Source organism: Nannospalax galili, unplaced genomic scaffold, assembly GCF_000622305.1.
Source record: "Nannospalax galili isolate Female #2095 unplaced genomic scaffold, S.galili_v1.0 scaffold455, whole genome shotgun sequence".
Classification (NCBI taxonomy): domain Eukaryota; kingdom Metazoa; phylum Chordata; class Mammalia; order Rodentia; family Spalacidae; genus Nannospalax; species Nannospalax galili.
In genome coordinates this window covers 253,196-263,717 of record NW_008335815.1, presented here as the reverse complement: position 1 = coordinate 263,717, position 10,522 = coordinate 253,196, and the positions used below count along the sequence as shown (strand labels likewise).

Genomic DNA, 10,522 nt, shown 5'->3' with positions numbered 1-10,522 from the left:
TGCCTCACCCTGCATCCCTGTTCAGCATGGAAGAAGCCAGAGCGGTCTGCGGCCCGATTCCATATCCGCAAGCTGGATAACCTCTTCAGAGGATGGTGTGATAAGAATAGGAGGTAGGAATTGGCTAGGCAGTTAGGGTAAAAAGACCCCAAAGAAAAGTAGCCAGTTTCTTGGCTAAAACTCAGAATGTCCTTGGGCCTCTTAGCAGCATACTCTGTTCCAAAGGCCAGAATGTTGAAAGTATTTGGGAGCTTTTATCTAATCCTTAAAAGATTTTAGGGTTACGGGGTGGGGGGGATGTTACAGTAGCCAAAAGCCCCATTAAAAAATAAATGAAGAAGAAGAAGAAGAAGAAAGAAAATGATTCAATACAAAGCAACCCAGGCCCAGAGGTGCTCCAAGAAGCACAGATCTGATCCCAAGAACAGAGCTAGTTCAAGGTGTAGAGTGGATTCAAGAGGCAGGGCTGGGTCTAGACAAACAGCAATTCATGTGGCAGCATCAAGCAGGGGGACAGGGTCTGGAGTTCATCTGTTGGTCTTGTGACGGGGTCCGATAACAGATTTGGTGGGTCCTGTTGTGCCCATGGTGAGATGTCCCTCTTTTCATGTGATCCTAGTCGGGGTTGCATCACTTATTGGTGTGGTGTGTGAGATAAGTTCACAGACCTGGATTTTCTGATATGGATTTGATATGCCCGTATGTCCATTTGTTCCTGACTTAATCTGTTGATAAGTGGTAATATTTATTTGTGTAATATGTTATCAGTCTGTGCCTGGTGGCTTGTGTTGGACAGATGGTAGTTGTTAAATAAGACGAAGGGTTATTTTCCCTCAGCATTTGCAGTAAAACTGGAGCAAACTGCCATTTTGTAAAATGGAGTCACTCAGGACAAGGCACAGCCTGAAGGTCACTGTTTTATGTGATATGGAGTAACTTAGAGTAGGGCTTAGATTGACCTAGAACACAATTTCACAAACCTGAAAAGCAAAAGCTTAACAACAAGAATACCTGGTTAGTTCCACTCATCACTACTCTGTCTGTACACAGCTTAGAACTTAAGGACAAATAAGACATTTGTAGATGTATGAAATATTACATTGTATGCCAACACTGAAGTACAAGAGGAATATTATGAAAAGCCATTGTCAAATTAATTTTTACTGGGAGACATAAAGTAAGGCTTCACAAGGAATGTGGCATTTGACAATGCAGGGGAGCAAGATGAGGCACCAGGAAAGCACAGGGTCTATTCTGGAACTCCAGGTGGGTTGGTGGAGAGTGGCAGGAGATCAAATAGGGTACAAAGATAGAGGTGAGATTTTAAATCCATCCATCTATCTATCTATCTATCTATCTATCTATCTATCATCTATCTATCATCTATCTATCTATCTATCTATCTATCATCTATCTATCAATCTTCTATCTATCATCTATCTATCTATCTATCATCTATCTATCTATCTATCAATCATCTATCATCTGTCATTTATCTATCCTCTATCATCTATCTATCTATCTATCTATCTATCTATCATCTGTCATCTATCTATCCTCTATCATCTATCATCTATTTGTGTACGAGTGTTTTGTCTTCATATAAGTGCACCTGTGTGGTACAGTGCCCACAAAGGCCAGAAGAGAGCATTAGATCCCCTGGAACTGGAGATACAGATGATTGTTAGCCACCATGTTGGTTCTGTGAACTGAACCTGGGTTCTCTTCAAGAGTAGCCAGTGCTCTTAACAGCTGAGCCATCTCTCCAATCCCACAGTCAAATTTTAAATAGACACTATTATCAAATATCAGTTGTGTGATATTTAATTGCTGTGCACTTAAAAATTACTAAAGGCTTTTGAGAACAGGAAATGAAATAATTAGAGCTATGGTTTAGGGAATGTAAATAGTGGAGTGACAGGTTGAAGAGATTAGTTATAAGACTTTACTCTGATCCTGTGACAGGGCAGGAGCATCTAATGCGGTGGAACCTGGAGAGCTGGGGAGCTAAGACTGAAAGAAATTCTGAAGTTCCCAGAAATAGTCTGTGTTCAAAAACTTGATGAGAATGTATAATTTTGCTCTGTAGTTCATATACAATCATATACTAATTCCTGTGAATAGGGCACTGTGCCAAGTGCATATGTAATAATCATTGTCCTTTAATTATACCTATGGAAATGAAGCTTCCTGGGGCTTTGTGAAGCATTTCATAGCAACTTTATTGAGATAGAATTCATATAACAATACAATTCACTCATTTAAAGAGCACAATTCAATGCATACACAAACATGCTAGTATGTTCAGCGATGTGGAATCAATTTTAGAATATTTTTGACATTCAGTAAAGATATCTGACTCTTTAACCATTCCAATTTTCCTATCAACCATCAATCTATTTTCTTATAGAGTTGCTTATTTAGCACATTTCCCATAAACTAATTCACATAATATGTAGGGGGGTTTTAATGACTGACTTCATTCATTTAACATAACATTTTCAAAGTTCATTCATGTTGCAGCATGTATGGCTGTTTGGTTTTGGGACAAGGCCTCATGTAACCCTCTAGCTCACTCTATAATAGCCCAGGATGGCCTTGAAGTTATGATCCTCCTACTTCCAGGGCTGCTGGGATAAAGGGTACATACCACCATACCCAGTCTATGCAGTGCTGGGGACTGAACTCAGGGCCTCATGCATGCTAGACAAGAATTCTCCAACTGAGCTATATCCCTAATTCTGTATGATTCTTTGCTATGCTCAAATAATAGTCTATTAAATGGATATACTATGTTTTTTTATCCATTCACCCATCAATGGCTGAAATTTCTAAAAATGTTCTAGAAAATTTCTCTGCCAAATACTTATGCTTGAAGTAACTGAGCTAGGAAAAGACACATGTATTTGGCCTGTATAGCAATTTCTGTTCCCATATTGTATTCTTCATCTTTAATGACCTTCTCTACCCCTCTGTTTCTTAGTCATTAATACATACCTAGGAATTTTTGGCTCTTATCTACTCAAGCGGGTTGCAACCCTCCCAAATATAAGAAATGGATGTTAGACATCATTGAAACGTCATCTGGGACCCTTAATGCCCCTTTCAGCACTAAGAGCATTGTTAAGTGTCAAAGGCCTGACCTATAAAAGGTAGAGCGAATTGTTAACTCTCCTTGGTTATGACTATACTTTTTCAATTTATTTGGTTTGCTGTTTGAGATAGAATCTCATTGTGTAGGGTAACCTCAAACTAGAAATCCTCCTGCCTCAACCTTCCAGTGCTACAATGACTGGCTCCCTTTTATCAATTTAAACTTCTTGCTACTTCATTTTTAGAAATACCTTGTGAAATATTAGTATTATATGGAAGACAGTGTGCAAACCACTCACCTAGTTGATGCAATGAGTAACAATCAGCATTTAAGATGAAATGGTTGATATGCTTTGGATTAAGGTTCACTTTACTTGACCAGTCAAAGCCCTCTGTTTCTTTTTAAAAAATTTTATTTATTTTTATTTTATGTATATGAGTGTTACGCCTGCCTGTATATAAATGCATCATGTGTATGCAGTGCCCACAGAGGTCAGAAGAGGGCGTCAGGTCCCCTGGAACTGGAGTCATGGATGGTTGTTAGCTGCCATGTAGGTGTTAAGGTTCACTTTACTTGACCAGTCAAAGCCCTCTGTTTCTTTTTAAAAAATTTTATTTATTTTTATTTTATGTATATGAGTGTTACGCCTGCCTGTATATAAATGCATCATGTGTATGCAGTGCCCACAGAGGTCAGAAGAGGGTGTCAGGTCCCCTGGAACTGGAGTCATGGATAGTTGTTAGCTGCCATGTAGGTACTAGGAACTGAGCCCAGGGCATCTAGAAGAGCAGTCAGTGCTCTTAACCACTAAGCCAGCTATTCAGTCCTTCTCTTTGTTTCTTATAAAGTATTTTTTAAGGATTTATTCTGCCATAAATTGTACTGAAAAAAATTTTGAGAATATTATTTGAAAGAGATCACCACATAGTAAATTATGTGAGCAGTGGATGGATCCATTTATAGTTAACATCGAAGACTTGGAAGGAGTCAGACGATCACTCAGTTACTGCTCTTTGCTTTTAACTTGATCCTAGATAAACTCTGAAGTAAATACCAGCAGAGAAATCATTTCAGCAGAATCGTATGTGTAATGTGGATTACTGTTGAGTCTCTGGTCATTGATGTTTCCTGAAACACAGCATGATGCAGATCAGAGAAAAGTGTTATTAAAGTCTGGCCAGTCTAGAAGTGTGTTGTTAGCTCTGGCCTCTGATTCTAAGTGCTAGCGTTATAACTGAAGCTTACTACCTTTCTCATTCAATTCAGCTTCAGTACTGAAATCTTTCCTTGAGTGAGTTGGGCAGTTCTTCCTTCAGGGGCATAAGGCAAAAGAGCTACCCTCCTCCAAGCTCCTCTGTCTTCGGTACATAAGTTTCCCTATATGTCTTGATGCAGAGCTGACAAGAACTGGAGATGTGATAAGCAAGTGCGGTTAATTTGGGTTCCATCAAGTTATATTCAGAACAGAACTCACACATGAATATTTACCCAGGGAAGGCAGACCAAAGTGAGGACATGCTGTCAATTTTCTACAGAAAGAAGCTGCAAAAAGGTTAGACTTTGGTGGTGTAAGAGGGTTCATACTTGCATTTCTGTTTGGTAATATTTTGGAGCACCTTTAAAATTACTTTGATCTACTGGAATAATTAAGCACACCACTTATGCTCTCATCTTGAGGAGATAAAACTATTTTAGCAGCTCCTTGTGAGACTCACAAATCTACTTCTTGTCTTTCCTATCCTCTTCCCCTTTCCCTCCCCTTCATTATTTATCTCAAAAGACTAAAGGCAAAATGGGGCGGGCTCATTCGGACTGGGCGTAAATTCATGCTTAGGTACCTAGGGCATCCTACTTTTGGTGAAATAATTTTCTTTCTTTTTAGTGACATGATATTAGACATGATACGTGATCTTAGTAACTTCAACTACCTCAGCCAGAGTAAATTGTTATTGTTCTTGTCAATAATAATGAACATTTCTGAATGCTTGCAACATGCCGGGCACTGTGCCTGTTTTTATGCATTATTTCATGTAGTCTTTGTTGTATCTATTTGAGAGTGAAACCCTGTTGCCACCCTGCTTGACTGGTGCCAAGAAACTGAGATTGGCATCCTGGTAGCAGACCCTCCCTTCTTCAAGCCTCTGCATCAATGAAACCCGAAGAAGTCTCTTAATTCTTAGTGAACCAAGTGCCAGGAACCTGTTAACTATTAGGGAGCAGAGTGCTATTGTCCTTATGTTATGGGGGGTTGGGGTGGCTAAGACCCCTGTAGTCCTCTGGACAGTAAGACACTAAGGTACCTTGCCCAGCCCTCTTCTTGCCTTTAGTGTCTGGGTTCTGGGCAATTACACTATTGCCTTTGTCATCTTTCAAGGTGTATTCTCCAATTCTGTAGCTTACCACGCTCATCTAAATCAGACAAAAACTGGGCACTGTTTTCTGATGACTGAGATACTGAAGCAAGTGTGGGATGCTAGATTATGTCACTGATTTTATAAAGGTAACCTTCTTGGCTTTCAATTTCCTTACCTTTAAAATGAAAGACCTGGAGTGGATGGCTGCTAAAGTCTTCAAATATATTCATCTTTGTCCAAATCCATACAAGAACTGACCTCATTGTTTTATCTGAGGTTCTGAGTGAACGGAGGCTGAATGATTGATGTCTTCTATTCTGGTAGAGTGGAGCTGACTGACCTGGGTGTGAAGGAAAAGTGAACATCTTTACACAGTGTTCTAGGTGTTTTACACACTATCTCATCTAATTCCCTGTGGTTTATTGTCTTCATTAATAAAGAAAGCAGCCACACAAATCTCTGAGGAAACCAGGGCTCAGAGTGACTAGCTAGTCAGTGGGTTCACTATGTGAGGCCAGTTCTCTTTGGACTGAGTCTCCTCACTGTTTCACAGGGCATCTTACACTCCTACATTCCTTGTAAAGGGCGTTTGTTTTTAGTTTGACGCTCATGTTTATAAGGGACTTTTTGATGACTCTTCTGTTGATCAGTTTATGTCTGTTGGAGATTTTGTGTGGCATTATGAGTCTGAGAACTAATCAGGTTATTTATGTACCGCCAGGCATTTGCAACCACAGATTTCCAGCCTCAAGAATCTGCCTATTTGATCAAGCATTTTTTTTAACCTATCTATCTGAAATGGCTTAGCAAATACCTAAACTTCCTGATTTAGTAAATTAACAAGGGATAAGGGACCATCATTGACAATACTTCAAAATTATAGATTTCATTTTCTTTTGTATAAGACTTAACTCAGGCTGGTAAGATGGCTCAGTGGGCAAAGGCCCTTGCCATGTAAACCCAATGACCTGAGTGCAATCCCAAGAGCACATGGAACCCAGGTGGAAGGAGAGAACCAATTTGACAAAGCTGTCCTCTGTCCTCCACACATGTGCTGTGGCATGCATGCCCACAAACACACATCATACAAACACACATAACAGCAACAATATAATACATTAAAAAGTATTTAAATTACATTTTACCCATTCATGTCATTTTCTAGGTGGAGGAACATGAACAGTTTTAACAAGGTCAACAGGTGAATCTGCTGGCAGCAGAAATGATGGTCAACTTAGGACTCCTCGCTCTCAGCATCACAGTCTCAGTACCAAATCCACTTGAAGGATTACAGTCTCACAGAAAACAAACTACTGCTGTCCCCAGATGATAATGCTGCTGCTTTTGGTGGTGACAATCATAAATAATCATATATATTATATTATGTTAAAATACCATTCTAAGGGGGCTGGAGAGATGGCTCAGCAGTTAAGAGCACTGGCTGCTCTTGAGAGGACCTGGGTTCGATTCCCAGCACCCACATGGTGGCTAACAACTAACTGTAACTCCAATTCCAGGGGAATTCAACACTGTCTTTGATGGGCATTGCACAACACTGGTGCACTTATATACATGCAGGCAATGCACTCATAAACCTAAAATAAAATAAAACAATAAATAAAATAAATTTTTAAAAATACGCCATTCAGCTGGGCGTGGTGATATATGCCTTTAATCCCAGCACTTGGAGGCAGAGGCAGGCGGATCTCTGAGTTCAAGGCCAGCCTGGTCTACATAGTGCATTCCGCTATGGGGATACAGGAGACCCTGTCTCAAAAAGACCGAAAAAGAAAAACACCATTCTAGGGGCCAAGGACATGGCTCAGTTGGTAAAGTGCTTGCAGTACAAGCATGGGGACCTAAGTTCAGATCCCCAGCACCCACATAAAAGCTGGACATAATAATACATGCCTGTAACCCCATCCTTGGGGATGGGCAGAGACAGGTTGATCCCTGAAGCTCAGTGGCCAACCAGCCTAGCCAAATAGATGAGCTTCAGGCTCAGTGAGAGACCTCGTCTCAAAAATAAGGATAGAGAGTAACAGAGGGAAGATACCTGACCTCAACTTCGGGCCTCCACATGCACATACAGGAACCCACATGCACACATCACACACAACATACCACTAACACATACACACACATGCCCCCCCACATGTGCACATGCACTCACACATACACATGTGCCCATGCACACAAACCACACACATACACATAAATAATTAGGCCCTCTGATAATTTTAAATATAATTCTATACATAGCAATTTTGTTTTCAGGCCTATATTAGTAGGAAACATTTGTTTTGCTAAACATTTGTCCTCTAATGTTTCAGAGCAGTGTTCATCATCTAGGGCCAGGGGCATAAACTGCAGCATGGGGAATCTTGAGGCTGCAGAGTTCATTTGCTCTTCCTTGACTGTGTTGCTGACCCATCTGGATTCCCACTATGTCAAGGATTCTGAAAAGGACTGAGTGAGAGGAGAGGGTATGGACCAAGGCCAGAGTCAAGCAAGAATCAGGACAGAGTGCTGGCAGCTGATGATGGTTAGTATCTGTGTGCTTTGCAGAACATTGAGCTGAAGGTCGAAGTGGAGAGCCTGAAACGAGAACTTCAGGACAAGAGACAGCATCCGGATAAAACCTGGTGAGTTGCGGTTTGAACCCTGTGCAGAGCAGTTTGAGCCTGGGAGCACTGTTCCTTCTCCAGAGACTGGCTCACCAATCTGAGAGTGATAGCCCTAAACCACAGCCCTTAACCTCTTCCTTCGCGTTTGAGTGTGGTGTTCAGTTTGGGGTTTGAAATCATGGATTTCCTGCTTCCTTTCCCTTTAACTTTTCTATTCAGATAGACTTTGCCATAGATTGGTAAATCCTCTAGACCTAAGACTATAAACTTCCTGTTAAACAATAAAGAACCAATCAGGAAACTGAATGTTTCCACTTTTAATATAAAGAGATATTTGCAAATAGCCTTTGTCAGAGACAGTGAATCATTCCAATAAAATCAAGGGTTGACATAACGTTTGGGAGAAATGGGCACTCTCATACTCTTCTGGTGGAAATGAGAATTACAAAATCATTTTGGTATGGGATATTACCTTTAAAAGTGAACAAAAATCAGATGATCTGTAGACAAACTGGGGTAAAGCTCTGTCATTCTTTGTAATGACAAAAAAAAACCAGCATCCACTTATGACTGAAGGTATTTTAGTACAACCATCTAATGGTTTAGCTGTTGAAAAGAATGTACTTTGTATTATTGTTCTGTTAGGAAAGCCTTGGCAGAATAAGTGAGGAGGAAAAGTGTTAAGTGATGTTCGATAACGTAAGTCCCTTGGGATAATGACTAACAGTTCTTTCAATGTATACATGCAGTTGCTTGATTATACATAGAAAAAAAAATGGAGGGTTGCTAGTAAACACATGAAAACTGCTTACATTAGGGGAGTAAGATCAGAGTCTATGATTGGAAGAAAACTTGATTATTTTTCCTATATTACTCTTGTTAGAATGGTTGTTTTTAGCCAGGTGTGGTAATGCATACCTCTAATCCCAGTACTTAGGAGGCTGAAGCAGGAGGATTGGGAGTTTGAAGCCAACCTGTGCCACTTAGCAAGTTTGAGCCCAGTGTAGACTGTTCAGTGAAACTTTGTCTCAAAAAAACAAAAGAAAATTAGTTTTATCATTGTGGTTTCTGTCTCTTATTTTTGTTTTTGTTTATTTGTTTGTTTTGGTTTTTTGAGACAGTGTCTCTCTGTAGCCCCAGCTAGCCTAGAACTCACTATGTAGACCAGGTTTACCTTGATCTCACAAGATCCACCTGCCTCTGCCTCCCTAGTACTGAGGTTAAAGGTATGAGCCACTATGCTCAGCTACTTTCTGTCATATTTTTTTAAAAAGTTTTAAATGGTAAGTGTCATAATATATCCTGTGATCCATGTATGTTCAATCTGATCTTATATTCCTTTTATATCTACAGTAGTTCTTAATATTTAGAATGATACCGAATCATACTGGAATACTCAAAACCACACTCAGAGAAATGCAATTGTTGGAATTATGTTGAAATTTCTAAATGCCCAAGCAATAAATGAAAGGATTTTCCTTTTAGGGTTGAGTCTTCAGGGCCATCCATTAAGAAAGTTTATTTGCTATCATAAAATAGAGAAAACTTGTAATAACAACTGAGTAATACATTTTGAGATGTTTGTAATACTTTAAAATTTTTATATCATCTCTACTTTGATTTAGGCAGCATACTGTTTTGAAACATGAAGATATCTCAGATGAATGGTAAAACCAACCTCTCTGGTATCAAGTTCGAGGGTCTTCTTGACTTTAGAACAGCTGCCTCCTAAATCAGGCATTCCCAGAAAATGTGCAGCCTTCACTCTGTAAAGCTTGTGGTCAGTGATTTTCTATTGAATTTATCAAGAGATACAGAATCATAGGAAAAGTTGATTCCTGAGATTTACCACTTTGGAAGCTGTGCGTTAGTTCTTTGACTATTGTCTCTTGCACACCCAAGACCTTCAGAGTTCCCAAAGGCTGTAAAATGACAAGACAGTGGAAGATGGAGCTAGCCTTTGGATGGTGCTAAGTAGCATCCACCATCAATCAAGGAATCCTGTAATCTTTTGGGAAGTCCAATTTCATCTCCACAGACACAACCTCCTGATCCAAATGTTAAAGCACACCAGGGTTGGTACTTCATGAACTGTACTGTGCTTCAATATTGTTCTTGGTTCAGAGAACAAGACGATGGTTTGTGGTTCTCAACAAATGACTTAAAATGGGAATAAAACCCAACCGGAATTAAGAGCTCTCAGCACCTGATACTGCCCCCTAATTTCTAATCCTCAGTTATCCAAGGACAGCTGTTGTCCACTATAAATAAACTGGTGATACCTTACCCGCTTCATGTTAGTGCCTAGACAGCCATTCCTAGGGATATCAGAGAAGCAAAGTGTGGCCTAAACCCTGATCTTCCACAGATTAAATATCTGCTGTCTGCGGGGACCATGAAAGGTGGATAGACCTCTGCAGAAGCGGCTCTGATTCAGGGCAGTCCTC

General features: G+C 40.0%; 1 protein-coding gene and 1 long non-coding RNA gene across 5 annotated transcripts in view; one reads left to right on the top strand and one right to left on the bottom strand.

The window, feature by feature from the left end:
- LOC103731999 (myomegalin) overlaps positions 1 to 10,522 on the top strand; it is a 243,565-nt gene that overhangs the window by 125,122 nt on the left and 107,921 nt on the right. For all 4 annotated transcript variants that reach the window (XM_008830514.2, XM_008830515.2, XM_017797497.2 and 1 more), the window contains one exon: positions 8,017 to 8,093. In XM_008830514.2, the coding sequence (XP_008828736.1) occupies positions 8,017 to 8,093 (77 nt within the window). The remainder of the gene's footprint in view (positions 1 to 8,016; positions 8,094 to 10,522) is intronic.
- The window catches only part of LOC115069925, a 29,292-nt gene continuing 22,583 nt past the window's right edge, over positions 3,814 to 10,522 (bottom strand). The window contains exons 2-3 of the long non-coding RNA XR_003849166.1: positions 5,624 to 5,788; positions 3,814 to 4,222 (exon numbers count right to left, since the gene is read on the bottom strand). This is a non-coding gene — a long non-coding RNA (uncharacterized LOC115069925). The remainder of the gene's footprint in view (positions 4,223 to 5,623; positions 5,789 to 10,522) is intronic.